Source organism: Patiria miniata, unplaced genomic scaffold (assembly GCF_015706575.1).
Source record: "Patiria miniata isolate m_02_andy unplaced genomic scaffold, ASM1570657v1 HiC_scaffold_7, whole genome shotgun sequence".
NCBI classification, from domain to species: domain Eukaryota; kingdom Metazoa; phylum Echinodermata; class Asteroidea; order Valvatida; family Asterinidae; genus Patiria; species Patiria miniata.
In genome coordinates, this window is record NW_024037074.1 from 3,433,205 (window position 1) to 3,452,146 (window position 18,942).

Sequence of the window (18,942 nt, forward strand, 5' to 3'; positions counted from 1 at the left end):
GAAAAATATGTATTATTCAGAAAACATAAACAGTTACGACATACGTCTCCCTGACTACTGACCTCAATCAGAGGGACAGAGTAGGTCTTGTAGCTGTTGGCTGTGGGCCTGTCTGGGTGTACTCTCTTAGCCGTGATTCCGTTTCCCTGTTAAATGGAAAATTATAAAAAAGAATTGGAATTTAAAATATGACAAGTACTCTGTGCAGTACTATTATGCAATGGCGGTTCGGGGGGGGGGGGCTTGGGGGCTTTAGCCCCCCCAAAAAAATTTGGTCTAGCGCCCCCCCCCCAAAAAAAATTTCAATAAAAAAAAAAATTGCACAAGCAAAATGTAAGAATGTGACGTGCATGCGAACAGTCTCCCCCTTAATAAATAGTAGTGAGAAGGGTGCATTTGTACACTTTGAGTTAATATAGTGTGCCTGATTGTAGGATTTTATCAGTGCTCCCCATTGAAAATATGGCACACCCCCCCCCCTTTACTGATTTTCGGAGGCCTACATGTAAGTGTCTGGAGAAAATAACCGGTCTACATTTCAGCACGCCTCCTTGAAAAAAATTCTGGATCCACCCTGCTAGCCCCCAAAAATATTGGCTCTAGAACCGCGCCTGCGATTATGCCAAAATAAACATGAGATCTTATACATGTGTTAAAGAATTCAACAAAGTCATGCCGTTGGTGAAGGACCAACCTGACAAACCGAGACCAAAATTGCCAGACTTTTTGTTTGGGGGGGGGGGCAAACATTGCAAAATGGAAAGGAAAGGAGCATTCTATTATTTACAAAAAACAATATCTGCATACATGTATATTCAAAATGTCATATTTGTATACATGTATATTCAAATGTCATATTTGCATACATGTATATTCAAATGTCATATTTGCATACATGTATATTCAAATGTCAAAATGAGCCATGTATCTCGACTACAAACATTGTCCTAACCCCAGGGGGTATATTTTCCTACAGTTTGTTGTGCTCTTACAATAAGGAGGATGTCCGGCTCGTTGTTGGAGAAACTTGCACCGGCGCCGTGTTGGAAGAGGATGGTGTAGCGTAGATTGCCTCCGTACGAAGACACCTACGAATAAAATAGAGAGACATTTCATGATATGAAGCATGGTTCCTGGAAGTTCCAAGATTCAAAAATGAAAGAAAAGAACATTTTCTGGGGTGAAATCGATGCACATACTTGAGGATTTAAGACAAAGGAAGTACTCCTTTTTTGGGGGGGGGGGGGGTTTGGTTTGTATAACCTTAACTCCCTAGCGTGGTTTAGTAGGAACCATACCCACCCTCGCAAATTCCAACACCATATGGGAAACTGCACACACATATTTCTGACTTTGATTCTGGAGGTGTGCCAACCCAATGTAAAAGACTGTCAGTTTAGGGGTACTGTACCCATCCTGGCAGATTCCAACAATACATGCCATTGAGGTTTGATAGGTTGAGTTCTGTTAGAGTTAATCAAAACCACTTCATAAAAGTGAAGGCTTCAAATAAACATGTAAATGACCACACATACAGAGAAGCCAAAAAGCTCAAAAAAGTTCCATCTCTAAACTACAGGGTGAGTCAAAAAAGCGGAACCCAAACCCCAAACAATATATTTCATATTTAAAAAAATATGTAGCACCAAAAATAATAATGACTGGAAAGCCAATTTCATAAGCTACTTTTAGATGGAAAAATTACTGAAATTGGTCAATCCGTTCAAAGAATATCACCAATTAAACCCAATGACCCCAAAACCTGTCTCGTCCAAAAAATGCGATTTCAACAATCGTCGTCACAATTGTCTTCAAACATCACCAGCAATGAAATCTTAGTTTAAACGTTAACAATATGCAACAAAGTCCTTTTGAAGGCTCGTCTTTTCAAAAAGTAGATTTTATACATCATATTGGAACCGGGTACCAGTACCGTATGTCAGGAACCGGTTCCAAATTAAGGAATCGAATAACCGTAAATAACTTTACATATTACTTATTAACTTCTCAGACAACAAGAAAGAAAGGTTTTGACTGCCAATGATGGGGAAGTTTCAAGATATAACCAGGCTACATACCGGTAGCAAAACAAAACAGATTAATTTTTATGACGCTGGCATTATCACCAAAGAGCTAAGGAGCTCACTGTACACTCTCGTATTTTGCTGTATTAAGCACCGACGTAGTAGCATTATCTTGGGGATTTCAATTTTGGGGGTGGGCTTCTAAAACGGGTACCCGTGTTTTTTTTCAATTGGGTACCGGATTCCCACACTACCCATAAATGCACATCCCTATTGACACTGTCCAAGACAATTCCCAATTGACACACAAAATAAACCCAGTCGATTGGATTATTTTGAAAACTGTAATTCGAAAAGGAAACAATAAAAAAATTCAAAGGATAGACTTCATTCTTTCTGTGCGCTCACTTTGTCACCAGTGAAAGAGTTGGGTAGACTCCAGTAGAACGTCTGGGATCCAAACGGCCTGAAGTTGCTGAAGGCGAGTTCCCTGGAGGCCGGGTTGGCAGACAGACCCTGCTCAATGACCATCGTGCCCTGGCTGTCTGACAGGACAAAGCCTTGGGTGTTCTGGGTGAAAACGGCTGAAATCTACAGAAAAAAATTAACCAAATAAAAAAAAATTTATAAAAAAAAAAAAAAAAAAAAAAAAAATCCATCTTATAATAGTTTATGCAGTACCCGCTGCTATGTACATCAGATTCGAACCAGCCAACCGATCCCATTAGCTCGGTGAACGAGTGGTAAGACATCTGCACTAGAAAGCAGGAGGTCGTGGGTTCGAGTCCCACCCGAGTGAATTTTCCAACTTTCACTCAGAAGGTAACACACTGAGTAAACAGTGTTTATACGTCGGTGAAGGACAAAACCTAATTTGATTCAAATAAAACACACACACAAAAAATGAAAGAATGAGCGCAGCACAAACAAATAATTTTCCAAGAAAAATTCATCTTTGCTTTGCGGCTCCATAAAATTGAACCCATTAGCAAAACAGCATCACCGATGATTGAAAACAGAGAAGATGTCGGTCCCAAACATCTTTACAAAACTCATTTCATTTTCGTTTCAATTCATTTATTATCCAACATGATTAAAGAAACAAGAAATTCTGCATCTTATGTTTTAAAAACAATAACACAAACTTTAAAATGGCATAGAATGAGAAATAGTTTTAAAAATTACAACCACAAACAAATTAAAAGAAATAAAATTACGTACATACAGCAACTTAAAATCATATTCATAAATACCTAAGACAGTTTATCCATTCCTATTGGTCAAGAGCTTGTCCCGTGGCTGGTTTAAAACGGTGGATAAAGACTGACTGGCTGGTCTTAAACACTTTTCCAGTGTCACATGAAATTTGGACTCCTATGAAATCTGGTGCCTTTTACCGTTTTATTGGTTGAACATTCACAATCCTCACGTAGGCATGCACAATACTACCAGTGAAACAGTATTTCATATTCATAGTCCTAAATTCACACTACACCGGCACAGCTGCATTCTGCACAACATCGCGCATTACACTAGCTGCACGTGCCAATCTCCATATAAGGAATTGTTTACAACATGGAAACTGCAATAATATAGCTGCAGGGGTGTTACGATAAACATGAAGTAAAATTGTTGGAAATTCATAATTTTTTTTACTTGTTTTGCCTTTTGGACTGGTAATTATCAGGATCCAAACTCCAACCGGTCTTAAATAGAGTGTTTAAAACCGGCCAAGCACACAATACTGAGCTTTCAAATTCGGACGGATATCCCTACCTGGGATCTGTACTGATTAGTACTAGAGCAGTCCCTCGTGACTCCCATACAGAAGCACGCAATGCAGCCGTCCGGTGTGTCGCTGTTGAGATGAAACGTGAACGGCTGGCAGCGATCGCATTCCTCGCCGCGGACATTGTCCTGAAAAGGTGGATGTCACAAAAATTGATTAAGTCAACTTTGTATGTGTTTGTCATTCTGAGAATTTTAAATTGAAAGCTGTATTAATGACACAGATTTAAAGGTACAATACAACATTTGCTTTTGCTTTAATATTCAGAAATGGATGGATTTATCAAATATTGTTACGCTGGCCACTTTAAGTTTTGTGTTCATAAATGCTGCAAAAACCAATGACAAAAGGCTCTACTTGTAGTCTGGTTCCCTGACCCTAGTTAGGAAACCAGACAAGCTGACTTGTACCATTCATGGATGTGTAACCGATTGCAAACAAAATAACTTTTTAGCTTTTTTTTAAATAAAGTTTTTTCCAACAATGGTCTGCCAACCATCATTGCAAAAATTGCAATACACAAATTTCACTTTTCTTGAAATTGACAGCACATCAGGTGCCACAATTTCACAGGATGCTTGAGACTATCATTCACTTACAGTCAAGTCAGGCATTTCATAATAATTTGTTAGGTTTGTGTTTCGATGTTTGCAAATGTTGAACATTACCTTTAAAGGGAAAATACAACATTTGCAATCATCAAAAAATAAAACTACCAAATCATTTTGAAATACCTTGCTGGACTGTTAGTGAATGACAGTGTAAAGCATCCTGTAAAATCATGGCACCTGGTATACTGTCATTTTCAAGAAAAGTGGTATTTTTGTATCAATTTCCAACGCTGATCGGCCGATCAGCGTTGGAAAAAACTGGCTTTTTTAAAAAATACTGGCCCCAATTGACCATCGCACTTGTGTGCAATCGATAACAAAACTATGAACGGGTACGAGCCAGCTAGACTGGTTCCCCGACCTTACAATTCCCCAATGTATGTAAACTGCTCTGTTTCTTTTTATATGGAGTCAGGGAACCAGACTACAGGAAAATGGTTGTTTTTCTTGGTCTTTATAGCATTTTCGAACCCAAAACCTCAAAAAAGTCAGTGTAACTATATTTGCTATATATATATTTCCAACCCCCCCAATTCCATCTATTTCTGAAAATTACAGTAAAAGCAAATGATGTATATTCCCTTCAAACTTCCTTTGAGCATTTACCATCAAACTATCTTTACAGTTCATTTTTGGATATTATTGAGATTTTTCCGTAAAGGTTTTGCCGTCCATCAGAGTTTTGAAGGCTTGCCTACTGCGTGCTGTGCTATATGATATATGCCTACTACAATGGCGTCGCTGACTTTCCGGTATCCCGGATGTAGGCCGGGTCGTGAGGCAGCCCTCTATACTCACTTTGCAATCACACTCGGCCCCGATCAGCTCCGACGTGCCCTGCGAGTTGCAATTCTTCCCCTCTGGGACGCAAGAGCTGCCCAGGTTGAGAGGCTCGCCCGAGTACTGCGGCGAGCACGTCTCGCACCGGCGCCCGTCGTAGCCCTGCGGGCAGGCGTTGCAAGTCACCAAGCCATCGTTGTCAAGGTAACAGGTGGGCGAGAACCTGCAGCCAACATCAAAAAAATGTGACCTATGAACTCTGACCTCTAACATGCACTTCTATTACGCAAAGTGGGTGTGTTCACATTCAATACATCATTTTATATAGCTGACACACAGATCCTTGTCATTTGATTGGTGGAACTCACATCATGTGACATTCATTATAGCTCCCATTCACGCCGGGGCTCAAAAAGTCACAGTCGCCCATGGTGAATGGGATTCGACAGTTTAGGATCATCCTCGTTACATGGCACTGTATGTGTGGAAATGCATGCTGGTGTGCCCATTGAGCATTGCACGTAGTGCGTATTGTTCCCAAGAGCCAGTAGCTACAGAGTCGCCATTAGGGGGGGCCACAGTACAAAGTAGGGGCACACCACAAGAAAAATACACACTTGTATATAATTTTTACGTTTTTTGCCGATGGGGGCCAGTTGCTAGTCAGGGAGGCCCGACCCCTCTTCGCACCCCCCCCCCCCCCTGGCGACAGGCCAGACAAAGCGGACACCTGGCTGACCCTCTGAGACCAGCCAAAGAAAATTAAGAAATTACACTCACAAATTCATCAGCCAATCCGTGTACTTACTGGTTGGGGTCCACGGTAAGGGGGCACGGGCAGGGCAGGCAAGGAATGGCCGACAGCGGGTCGCCATAGTAACCCTCGGCGCACTGGTCGCACTTGTTGCCGGCCGTGTTGGCGCGGCAGTTGATGCAGACGCCGGTGTCGGCGTCGCACTCGTAGGAGTACCGGTTGCAGTCGCAGGCCTCGCAGGTGCCCAAGTAACGGTTGTTGCGCACACGGTAGTATCCAGACGCACAGTTCTAAGAGAGAAAGAAAATGGCAATGGTTGATGAGTACTGTAGTCATGAAAAGAACTACCGGAAATATACCGGGACCTAACAAACGGTAGGACTGAAATGACAGTCTACACATAGTCTCCATCAGGAATTGAACCACGGCCAAAAATAAAGAGTGCAAAATGCTGACAATTGCTGAGAAGCCAATCTGTTAATGCTGAAATGTGGACATTGAAGAAAATCTATTGCCAAGCTTGCACCTTATATGCATTCTTTAACCAATATCGATCCATATATACGACCACGGAGCATAGCCTGAGATCGAAAGGGTTTGATTTTTCTGGAGGGGGGAAAAACCCTCATGGCATAGGAGAGAACCATCGCACAACTCTACTCACATACGGTCGGCAGTCGGAAATCAGGGCCACAGTGGTGAGATGGCGAGCGCTTTACCTACTAGCCACCATGTGATAGACTCAGCATTTGCACATCAGGAGGATCACATTTGAACTTGATTTGAGTTAATACAATTTTGTTTATGAAAATGCTTAACCTACCTCACATGACTGGCCAGTGTAGCCCGGAGGGCACTCGCATTTCTCCACCATCGTCACCTCTTCTCTACCGTTGTTCTCTGGCTGGGCTTCATCCAAGTAAACGTTGGAGAGACTGGGCCGGTAGAAACAAAATCACAATCAGCACATTCAAATTTTTCCAAATTTCAAATTTTTTCTAGTTGCCGACTCAAGTTACGACAGTCTCTGTAAAGTTGCTATCCCCATATTATATCTGAGTTTCACATCGAAAAACGAATGTTGTTTTTCAAATTTGTTTTTCTCTAGCCATACAAAAGTGAGGGGAGTCAGGTTGGCGTAGCGGTACTTTCCTCGCCTTCCACCGCTGTGACCCGGGTTCGAATCCCGCCTGGGCCAACATGTGGATTGGGTTTTCAGTCCCTGCCTGATTCCGTGGGTTTTCCCCAAAACATTCTTCTGGGCTTTTCCTCCCACCTCTAAAACTGTAATTTCTCCTCATTGTCTTTTCTCTACGGGTTTCTTCAGGCTTGCGAGCTACAGTGCCTAGGGCACTTTTGAGGAATCCTTGGTTTCATTACCAGAAATGAATAATAAATAAATTAAAAAAAATTATTCACTTTTGAGTGAGACATCGAACAAAAGAAAAATCTGCCTTCGATTAGTTATGGAATATTTACTTCACATTTTAAAAAAAAAATTTGCCTGACAACAATGCAGGTGCACCGGGTATCTTTTTGTGAGTAATGGGTGAAAAGGTTACCCCAAATAAAATGTTCTCATTGTTAAAAATGCCAAAATAGAAACAAAGTTGCTTATTGGGTTTAAATATAACATGCAAATTGAAAATTTGTTCAGAGAAAAAACAATCTATCATGTTGAAGAGCATAGGTAGTGCAACGTCAAGGTAACTGATGTGAACTTGGCGGCAATGTTTCACCTGGTGTCTCTGATGTTGGTGTTGTAGGAAGCCCGAATGAGGACGGTCTCCACGTTCTGGAGTACCATCATGATCTCTTCCCTGGTAGCCGGCGTCTGTTGGTCACCCTCCACCCTCATCCAGCCGTCCTGTGAAGGGTCATAATATTAGTCATTATTTACCCCTGAATGAGAACACAACGAGAACCAACAAACCAATATACGACACAAGTTCGAATCCACAAACTGAAGACCTGTCTGCAAGCACATACATTTAACACCAAATCGAGCTTAGGAACTCCACCAGAGAAAGTGCAGCACATTGCAGCAAAGACTCTTGCCCATGGACACAATTATCATAAAATTTTCTCTTGCCAAGATTCAAACCCCAAAAGATACTTCACACAGTTTGGTACCAGAATGCTACTAGGCACGACTCAACTGAAATATTCAAAGTTGAAAGTATTTGGGGAACTTCACACCGTTTGACACCAGAATCTTACAAGGCATGGTTCCCAACTGAAATATCGAGGGCTACCAGTATTTTGTGAACTATTTTATGAGGACCTGATTCTAAAATAAATAAAACTTGGAAGTTTTCTCTAAATTTTTTTCCATTCTCGTAAAAAGATCATTCACCCAAAAACTTGATCAACGGCAAATTTCAAGGATACTTAAAATTTCTTCTCTTTTTTTGGAGGGGGGTGTTGGGGTGTTGGGGTGGGGGTGGGGTTGAGGGGTGGGGAAGCTTACTTAATACTGGCGCCTGTTTCTCACCTCAACAAGTTGCACGCTGACTTCATTGAAGCGCGATTCCTCCATACTTCGGCCTACGGCATAGGTCAGTCGGATGCCGTTCCCTTCCAGGACGATGTCCGGCGTGAGGTCCGCAGCTATCGGCTGACCACCGGCGCCGGCGTTAAAGCGAACTTGGTACTGGAAGTTGCCACCATAGCTGGTCAGCTGGAAAGGGGGGGGGAGGGGAAATCAGCCCAAAAAAGTTAAGCTTTTGGCGATTTTTGGTTCCAGTGATTTTCAAGATCCTTTGCATCGCTGTCATGTTTGAGGTGTGCACTTTTGCTCCACAGGGATACGCATGAGGACACCGCTTGTGTATTCATTGCTACTGCATTGAAATAACAAAAAGCACCTCCATCATGGCTGCTGAATGGAAAGGGTCTATATTTCCCCAAACATTTCAGTCATCAAACTGTGGAGCAAATTGCACTGAAAGTAAAGCTGCTACTGAGGATGCTTAAATTTCAAACTTTAAAGCAAAACTATGTGTGTTTTTGGAAAGTGTGAAATAGAAAGGCCAAAGGATTACTGTTCACATGAAACTCAAGAAGTCAGTCCATACTTGTGATACAATTATAAGTCTCCTTCATGCCACAAGCAAAAAAAAAAACACCTAAACTTCCCAACCTTGTTGCCGAGAAGTTGGGCCGGTAGGACCCAGTAGTAGTCCCCAGCCGGGAGTCTGCGGTTCAGGTCCAGCACCGTCACCTCCTCCGTGTTGGGATTGACCTGGATGAAGGTCTCGGCCACGGTGGTAATCGAACCGTCCACCCGCGAGCGAGAACCGATCAGTGTGCCTCGGGCGTCATTGTTGTTGAAGACCAAGCTCGTCTAGGCAGACAAAAAAAAAGGTTAGAAAGCTATTTTACACAACAGCCTGAAGTTCCACAAAATTGGCTGTGGATACACAAAATGGCCAGTGGATCCTCAAAATGGCAAGTGGATCAATAATATGGTCTGTGGATTCACAAATTTGCCTGTGGATCCACGAAATAGTCTGTGGATTCACAAAATGGCTGGTAGATTCACAAAATGACATGTGGATCCACAAAAAGGCCTGTGGATCCACAAAATAGTCTGTGGATCCACAAAAAGGCCTGTGGATCCACAAAATAGTCTGTGGATTCACAAAATGGCATGAGGATCCACAAAAAGGCTTGTGGATCCACAAAATAGTCTGTGGATCCACAAAAAGGCTTGTGGATCCACAAAATAGTCTGTGGATCCACAAAAAGGCAGGTGGATCCACAAAATAGTCTGTGGATCCACAAAAAAGCCTGTGGATCCACAAAATGGCAGGCAGATCCACAGAATACCATCAGTCCACAGGTTTGTTGAGGGCTCCAATATTGCTGTGGATCAACAAGATGAAAAGCTATTTTACATAGTATCAGCACCACATGGCATTAACAATTTTATGGCTTCTGAATAGCGCCCATGAACAAAGACACTGAAGAAATGGGGAACCACCAAAATTGGGCTGATAGCTCAGTCGGTAGAGCACTGGAATGGTAATATAATAGGTCGAGGGTTCAAGATCTGTTAATCCATTTTCTGTTAGTCAATTTGGTAGGTAACAAGTTTTTGATGCGCAGATTTCAAAGTTTGCTAAAAAAAATTGTGACTAGCCCCAATTTATGAATAATTCATGACACCCACCCTAGTGCTCATGAATTATGCATTTTGATGGCTTACCTGGGTGCTGTAGTAATTACTTCCTGTGCATCTGTTGGTGACGTCAAAGCAGAAACACTCGATGCAGTCATCGGGGACCTGAGCGGCCTTGTTGAAGACTGACCCTGTGCAGATGCCCTCGGGAGCTGTATGTACAAAAATATCATGAATATTCATTACATGAAATGAATATTTATAAGTTACCATACACGGATTTAATGTGGAACTTACAATCTAAGGGATGCACTAAGAATCTTATGGTTGTGGATCCACAAAATGGCAAGTGAATTCACGAAGTGACCTGTGAATCAACACAACGGCCCGTGTATCCACAAAATTGGCTGTGGACACACAAAATGGTCTGTGGATTCTCAAAATGGCCAGTGGATCCATAAAATGGTCTGTGGATTCACCAAAATTGTCTGTGGATTCACAAAATGGCTTGTGGATCCACAAAATGGCCTGTGGATCCACAAAATGGCCTGTGCATCCATAGACGACTGCTAGTCCACAGCACTGTTGAGGGTTCAAATATTGTTGTGGATCAACAAGATTGAATGACATAATTAAAATTCCCAAATATGGCTTCAATTTCAAATTTTAGCGAGCATGGAAAATTGTGGATGATCCACAATGTCTGTGGATCCACAAGAAGGTTGTGGAATAACAATTTTTCCTGTTACGAAAATTCAAAAACGAACAACACTCTTTGAAGGAAACTTACGAATGATAATCACGATGGCGTCCGGGATGGCAAAGAGGTAGCCGATGCTGTTCATGGCCTCACAGGTGTACGCCCCTTGGTCACTCTCCTGGACGTTGTAAATGGTCAGCGTGCCGCGGCCGTTCTCACTGGTTGCCACGGCCTACAAGATTGAAAACAACGGTTGACATGAACACGATGAAGGCAGCCAGATATGTGAGATAGATTCTGCTGGTCCTAGAGGGGGTCAGACACACTGATTCACTGCCACTTGTGAGCTGGGCAGTGCTATCATATAGGATTACCCAATTACGCCAATGACTAGGCTTAGTGCAGTCCAATGTGTAGACAGATGCCTGAACACACTGTGGACTCTGGTGTCAGCTTGACTTTTGGGTTGTTATAATAATGCAAACTCACGCATCAAGCTTTAAACCTCTAATAAAAACAGCCCGCACCCAAAATTGTCAAAATTTTTGGATCAAAAAGTGCTTGAAATTACTCCAAATTGTCAACATTTTGAGATCAAAAATTGCTTGAAAACCTCCAGGTTAAAAGTTTGAACAATGACAGTTATTCTGAAAACTTCTAATCAATAAAAAAAAATGTATGAATAAATATTAGTCTTAGTACCTTTGATGCGTCTGGTAACGGACCCCAGTTGAAACGCCATGAGATGATGGGAACTGGGTTGCCCAGGGCGATGCAGGTGACGACCACCGTTGCACCTACGGTAACGGTTACCGGTGAGATGGGCGATTGTACCACCTGGGGCGAGGCTGTAACAACGAATGACAAGAAGTCAGTTTTGGTTAACATCCCCCCCCCATGAGTCTAGCATGCTGACAAAATCTAACACGTAATTAATTTGCATATTAGTGGCTCTTGAGCGCCATGGTCCAGTGGTTACGGTGACTCACGCACGATGGTGCGTGGGTTCGAATCCTGTCAGGAACATGGTGTTTGTGCCCTTGGGTAAGACACTTAACTACAATTGCCTCTCTCCACCCAGGAGTATAAATGGGTACCCGTGAGGGTCGAAGACCGATTGAGCACTGATATCGGCGTGGTCTCATGGCCTGAAGAACAGGTTAATAATTGTAAAGAGATTGTTGATACGATGGAGAGCACTAAGCACTACGATTATTAGTATTAAAGATCAAACCAACGGGCAACGGATTTTCCCTTTGGCTGAACAACAGAACATGAAAAAGCTGGAATCCTGCAATTTGGCGACCAAAACTAAAAGTCATTTTCTGAGGCGGAACCAGGCTTGCGCGAGTCGCACTCAGGTAGTACGCACTCCGGGCTCCTTGGTCCAATAGTGTTACCAAAATGCGTAAGAGCCTTGTCTTTAAAGGTATAGTCCATCATTTGTAACTTGTGCATTTTGTTCGTTTGAAGCAACAAACGTACTAAAAATCTGAAGAAGTGTGTTGAACAACTAACCTGATGAAGTTTCAGCCCAGCCTCAGCTGTATATTCTGAGTAAAACAGCATTCTAGGATCCGATTTCATAACAAAAGTTGCTGAATCATGTTTTGAATTAGGCCTGAATTCAGCGTCCGAGACACGTTCTCACTGAGCCGAATGCAGCTACGTGATGTCGCGCACCGATCCAACGAATTATAGCAACCGCGCTCGCGTGTGCGTAGTGCCAACGCTTGCACGTGCTTCGCCGAATAAAAAAAAAAAACTACTTACGGAAATTTCCTACGGTGGAAAGGCCTTCTTTCGTTGATTTCTTCAAAATGACAGCTTGCCAGAAAGAATAATTTCACAGGGAGTTTAGTCCCCTTACTATCTTTCAACCAAGTATGTTTTTCAACAATAATTACGCCAGTTACTTTTTGAATTACTGCAAATGATGGACTCTGGCTTTAAAACCGGCTTCTAATTGTCCCCCAAAATTGGTCTGTAGCCAGAAAATTGGCTTCTCTGGAAGAAAACACCACCATCCCAAGCTGACTGTTCCCCACTTACTGCAAGCAATCTCATCGGACCGATCTTCGCAGTCAAAGTCGTTGTCGCACTGGTAGGCCTTGGGGATACACTGCGTGGTGACCGTGTTCAAGCACTGGAACTCGGTAGAGGCACACGGGGCACCAGGAGCAGCCACGGCTGTTGACAAACCAGAGGGAGACATATGGTAAAACTATTTTCAATCACAGAATTTGGCAGTTGTTGGCAAGGTGCAGTAAACGGCAGTAAATGTTGTGCGTTTTTTAATCTGGACTCGACCAAACGGAACTTCCACGCAAATTATGTCCGGTCGATGGAGCCTCATGCTACTTTGTTATAAGATTGTACGAAGTAAGTAAAGCCAATAGCACACTATCTTTAGATGCAGAATTTCCATACAAAAAATGATGCAACAATAAAAAGAGCCGTGCATATGCTACAGTAAGCATTTTTTTTCCTGAAAATATAAGCACGCGTTTTTAGTGTTCACTAGTTGGAGGAAATATGCCTGTATGCTTCACACGACGATTTAATGCCAAATATAACTATAATATAAGATAATTAAAAACAGTGACCAATAGAGAAATGCCTCTTATTTCACCAACCTGTTTGCCCAATAAAAACAAAGCAAATTCAAAAAAAATATTATAAAATAAATCGATAAAAATAGAGAACTTACGACAGTTAAGTTCCTCACTTCCGTCCTCACAATCATCATCCCCGTCACACACCCAGATCTTCTGGATGCAGAAGCCGCTGGCACACCGGTACTCATTGGGCTCGCAACCCGCGGACGCTGGAAGAAAAAAAAAAAGAAGAAGATTTTCAAAAACAAATTATTAACAGGACAGCTTGTAGCTCCCAACATAAATCCCTGCGATCAACCTCCTCAGCTATGAGATGAACCAGAAAACAAGTTTGAATCCTGTGGGTTTTTTTTCCCCTCAAATTTTGAAAAATACAGGGCGAGTCATAAAACCCGAAAACCCAAATGTCGGGACCATTGTTTTAGTGAAGTTCTGCATATATGTAGCACTTTCAAAATCTAGGACATGAGAGCCCAATTCATAAGCTTTCTTTTAGTACACGAATCATTCAAATCACTAATGTACTTTTCAAGTTACCGAGTTTTAAACACAACCGCCGTTTTAAAGTTCCGTCCACAGATAACGAAAAAGGTGTGCGTTCTTTCAGCAAAAGGAAAACAATTCACATACATCCCTATGTGATTCGTTTTCATTTTGCTGAAAGAACACTTACCTTTTTGTGATCCGTGGAAAGAACTTTAAAACGGTGGTTGTGTTTAAAATTCCGCAACTTAAAAATTACATGAGTGATTCGAATGTTTCTTGTACTAAAAGAAAGCTTATTAATTGGGCTTTCATATCCTATCGTAGATTTCTAAAGTACTACATGCAGAGCTGTACTAAAACCATGGTCCCGACATTTTTTTTTTTTTATTTTTTTTTGACTCGCCCTGTATTCATGTACAACACTGGGAGATAGGGAGAGGACGACTTACGGCAATTGCTTTCATCCGAGCCGTCCGAGCAATCCAGAGACCCATCGCAACGGTACTGGAGGGGGATGCACTGGCCGTTCCTGCACGTGGCTTCGGACGGTGAGCACCGCGGAGGCTGCTCCGTGGTTGTCGTTTCGGGGACTGGTGAAGGGGTGATGGCTGTGTACAGAAACCAACAATTGTGTACATTACCTGCTTAAAACAATTTTTTTTGTATTTACACCCCTTTTTCCATATGTCCTAGCAACGTTTTCACATATGAAATTATTTGAGTGAAAAGCCTGCTTAATTATCTTTGAAAGAATTTTAAAAAGACAGAACAGCTTTTCAATCTGATGGGTCATCCAAGTGCAACTTAGATAGACATTCAGAAATTAAAGAATAAGCAACTTGACCCAGACAAAAAAAGGTCATGTACAACAACTATTTTCATGTACCGGTACTTGGCTGGACACATTTTAAGCCTAGCTTCCATATCCATGTTAAGCTTATGCAGACTGCGCAGACAGTGTGTGGAACCGTCGGCAAAGTTGAACTGGGTTGAACTTTGCCGACTGTCGGCGAGACAGTTTGCGTCTGTCTGGGTTGTCGTTGACATTTGCAGATGAAGTGTCTGTGTTGTAGTTTGGGTCTTGCTTGCATTGGTCTTGCTTGCGTTGCTCTCCGCGTTTTTTGCCTCGATATGGAAACTAGGCGTTACAAAGCTTACTGCTTAGCAAAAATGTATGCTTTAAAACGAATCTGTAAATTCATGTGGGTTTTTATTATTATTATTTTTCTTCAAGAAATCAAAATGAACAAAAGACAAACATAAAAAAAGTTACAGATTAAAAATATTTTCCAACCAAAATTATTTTTGAGCATTACTGTTAACACACAATTGTTTTTTGGCATTAGACAAAAAAAATGTTTTATAGGCAAAGTTACAGCTGATGATTTTCATGCACATCCCTTTAATAATGGTTAGAAAAAGACCTGGTTTGATGATGAAAGTCCCTTTAATGGGTTGGGGATAAAAAAAAGGCCATCACACCAGCATGTTTGGGTGGGTTGGTGGGGTGTTTGCCATCACACGCTTCGTTTGCTACCGATAACTGTGACGTGCACGCGCCATTGAATGCTGGGAATTCACTCCACGAAAAAAAAACACCGATCGATGAAAGGGGGGGGGGGCCCTTTTGGACTAGAAACTGGGTCACGGAAGGACACACCATGGGAAAAGAGAATATCAACCAGTTCAGAAAAATAGATGTGTCAGATTGGTTAAGTCAGTTTGGAGAAGTCAAGGTGCAAGACCAAACACCATTGAAACACATTAAGGTGTTTCACGGTAATATGCGCCATCTTGCTCGCAGGGCAATTTAACACGCATTGCTGTGTACGCATCATCAATGGAAAACTTTGGCGCTTCCAAGTCATCATGCGGTCATTCCAAAATGCGCCGGCGTCTAGCAACACGTGCTCTTTTTGCCCCGTGAACAAAGATGGCGCAAATTACCGTGAAACACCTCATTGATTCACACGTTAGTTTATTTGGTAATTTTAGTCTGGTTCCAGCAGATTTTGTGGATGAGATCAAGACTTCAATAATGGAACAAATTGTTAGTTTGGTATGAACAGCCATAAAGTCATGAAAAGTAATCGTGAATAAATGAAAAGCATCAAAGCAGGAAAAATAGTTTGATGGCAACTTTTGACTTTCTTCCATCCATCTACCCGTAACAAACTGCGGGCTTGTGTGTCTGGACTGAGTTCCTTCCACCAAAAAAAGAAAAAAGAAAAAAAAAACAGAATCAACAAGTGGGATTCTAACCCATAACCTTCATTTAGCCAGTTCAAACTACAATCACATCATTCAATACAAAGTTCTAGTTGTCGACCTCATGTTAAATTCTGTCATACACATTGACGTACTGTACTTTACAGAATACAGAAAAAAGTAAAAACTTAACATTTTATGACAGAGACGTGTACGATTTTGTATTTGATTTTGTCAGTGGGAAAACAAATCCACCAAAACCATTTTATGCTAGCGAAGGGAAACAGTTGAATAAATAAAACCAGGCAACAAGCCTGGCGAAGATGGTCCTTGACCAGTCAAAGTGTACAGGATTCTAATCAATTGATTCAGAATGACGATTAACTGGAAGTCATTTGTGCATCTGGTCTCCACAATGGGCCGGATTTGTCAGGGTTCGACCTTAGTGGTCGTCTGCTGGCCAAAAGCGAGTAGAAAAAGCGGCAAACTAGTAAAAATCATTCCCTAATAAAGTAGTCAGCCTGGCGAGTCAAAATCCTTGTCAATGACACTGTTGTTGGTGACATTCTGTTGCAAAAATTTGTGACCAGCTCCACAAAAAAAGGTGTATTATGTCGCAAAAAAGTTAAAAAGTTGAAATTAAGTTATATACCTGGTTGGAAAGCCCACAATGTAAGCTTTCATTCGGTATATAATAGAGCACCATAGCCCCTCCCGTTCTGGTGATATGATGTATTTGCATATTAATTACTTCCTTGGAGTTCAAATTACACAACTGAGAAAACAGGCTTTGAAATAGCTGGCTTTGTTGTAGAACAACAGAACGATGTACACAAAATGGTTGTTTTTTCCACTTTGTTCATCAAAATCAACATTTCTGTGACAGAAAATGAAAATCACATTTTGACAAAAATGTTCACCCTCTCAATGTTGAGCAGGCCATTACACAATAATGCACAGCGCGACTTAATACCCTTTTTTGTGGAGCCGGTCACATTTGTGAATTCTATTGCAGACTAGTGAAAAGGTATGTGGGGTAGATAAGAGTCTGTTTCACTTGTCCGGCTGGCTGGCAAACCCTGCATGTAAACAGTTCTTTGGATTTACGGGATGCTCCTATACACTGCCCGACTCCTCTTCACCAGCCAACAACCAGAAACAAGTCACAAGTGACAACCAGTCAGTCGGTCTGTAAGTTTGTTGACATTACGATCTGTTGGTCGGAGGGTCTGTTGGTTTGTCCATCGTTCCGTCAGTCAGTCATTTTGGGCAGTTAGTCGGGGAGTCTGTCAGTCAGTTGGTGGGATAGGTACAGAGGACTTTAGGCTGGCTCTCTGGGGCCAGCAAAATTAAAAGACATTCACCTTTTTATCAGTTTTTTTCGGGGGGGGGGGGGACTAAAAGCTATGAAGGAAGTCATTGACTGGGTCTTTTAATAAAGAAAACATTATCTTTGTCTAGCCAAGCACTTCCTGTGGTAGCCTGTCTGCTATGTGCACACAAAAAAGAGCTTGACTCAATGGTCTGTTGAAAAAACATAGTACCGGTAAACCGGATGCCTGTAGACTTTCTGTAGCCAGTTTTAACATTTTTGTTTTGACAGGAAATAAATTGGAAAACTCCAGGGCCGTGCTATTGAAATGTACATTTTTTGTTGAAAGGTTTTCAAATCATCTTCCTGTTCTCTCTTGAATGAAAAAAAAACCAGATTAACAAATGTTAATTTAACAGCAATCTTGGTGGATACTCGCTGTAAAATCAACATCATGTGATTAGTGGCATTTTCAGATGGGAAGAAATGATCACGATTTTATGACATAAGCAAGGGCTGACTGAGCAGCAAGTTTTATTCCAAGATCTGCAATGTAAAAACAGCATTAAAAGTGAGAAGAGAAAATAAACAGAATGCCATTGCAAAGGCAAAGCATGGACATGAACTAATTGTACCTACAGGTACATAATATGTGAATGTATTTATGCTATACGGAGGAAAACGTTAAGCTGTAAAATTACAGGAAAATTGTTGAATGAGTTGTTGAACATGACAATGAGTTAAAAGGGTATGGAGTATCGAAGTGTGACGTCACTTAGAACCAGAAAGTGTAGTGCAAACGAATGGAGTACGCCCGCGTGTTGGTTCTCGGGCTGAATCATGCGCTGATGTCTTTTACACACATTGTGTGCAAGTGACGTATTCACTTCAGTACTCCATATGAAACAGCACAAAGATATGGGGAAACAATGAGTTGGGCAAACCTCAACAGTGTCCACTTCGAGTTTCGTAATTTTAAAAGTTTGCCGTTTAGCCTACGGCTAAAAAGTACCGGTAGACCACCCTGACCAAATGTAGGACGGTAGACGGTCGGAGATTCATAAAGCCTTAACTTCATCCATTTCATGGGGGTATCAATTTTCATTAAAAAATCAACTTTACACCTAGCAACAGATTATTAACACCTGACTGTCAAATAGTGCCATAATCTGGAGGACTAAAATAGGCCTATTGATTTCAAAAAGCAGGTTTTCCGTGACACGGTCCTTCATGAAGAAAAAAAAGAAGTAATTCGGCCCAAATGCAATCAACTGTTGGGTTCAACTTCTTGTGAGGTGGTGGTGGTGGGGGGGGGGGGGCCCTAAGTTTTTGGCACATTCCAAAATTATTGAGATGGGTTAAAGTTCTGACCTTTAGACAAGCCTAGAGGTCAACCGGCTGCGACCTTTTAACAAATTCACTCAGATGGCAACTGCAAGTACTCCAGACTCCAGAGATTTGACTTTGTTCTGAGAACCAGATCCTTTCCCCCCCCCCCCCCCCAAATACCAAAGTTGTAAAGCCTTAATTTCAATCT

At 41.8% G+C, this 18,942-nt stretch overlaps 1 protein-coding gene across 4 annotated transcripts in view; it reads right to left on the minus strand.

Moving 5' to 3' along the window:
• LOC119744428 (basement membrane-specific heparan sulfate proteoglycan core protein-like) overlaps positions 1-18,942 on the minus strand; it is a 164,258-nt gene that overhangs the window by 58,323 nt on the left and 86,993 nt on the right. For all 4 annotated transcript variants that reach the window (XM_038220356.1, XM_038220357.1, XM_038220355.1 and 1 more), the window contains 16 exons: positions 14,335-14,493; positions 13,492-13,608; positions 12,834-12,971; positions 11,484-11,629; positions 10,872-11,013; positions 10,169-10,293; positions 9,101-9,304; positions 8,453-8,638; positions 7,698-7,825; positions 6,782-6,893; positions 6,013-6,248; positions 5,223-5,427; positions 3,801-3,941; positions 2,433-2,615; positions 993-1,088; positions 63-146 (listed from right to left, as the gene is read on the minus strand). In XM_038220356.1, coding sequence (XP_038076284.1) covers positions 63-146; positions 993-1,088; positions 2,433-2,615; positions 3,801-3,941; positions 5,223-5,427; positions 6,013-6,248; positions 6,782-6,893; positions 7,698-7,825; positions 8,453-8,638; positions 9,101-9,304; positions 10,169-10,293; positions 10,872-11,013; positions 11,484-11,629; positions 12,834-12,971; positions 13,492-13,608; positions 14,335-14,493 — 2,402 coding nt within the window. The remainder of the gene's footprint in view (positions 1-62; positions 147-992; positions 1,089-2,432; positions 2,616-3,800; positions 3,942-5,222; positions 5,428-6,012; positions 6,249-6,781; positions 6,894-7,697; positions 7,826-8,452; positions 8,639-9,100; positions 9,305-10,168; positions 10,294-10,871; positions 11,014-11,483; positions 11,630-12,833; positions 12,972-13,491; positions 13,609-14,334; positions 14,494-18,942) is intronic.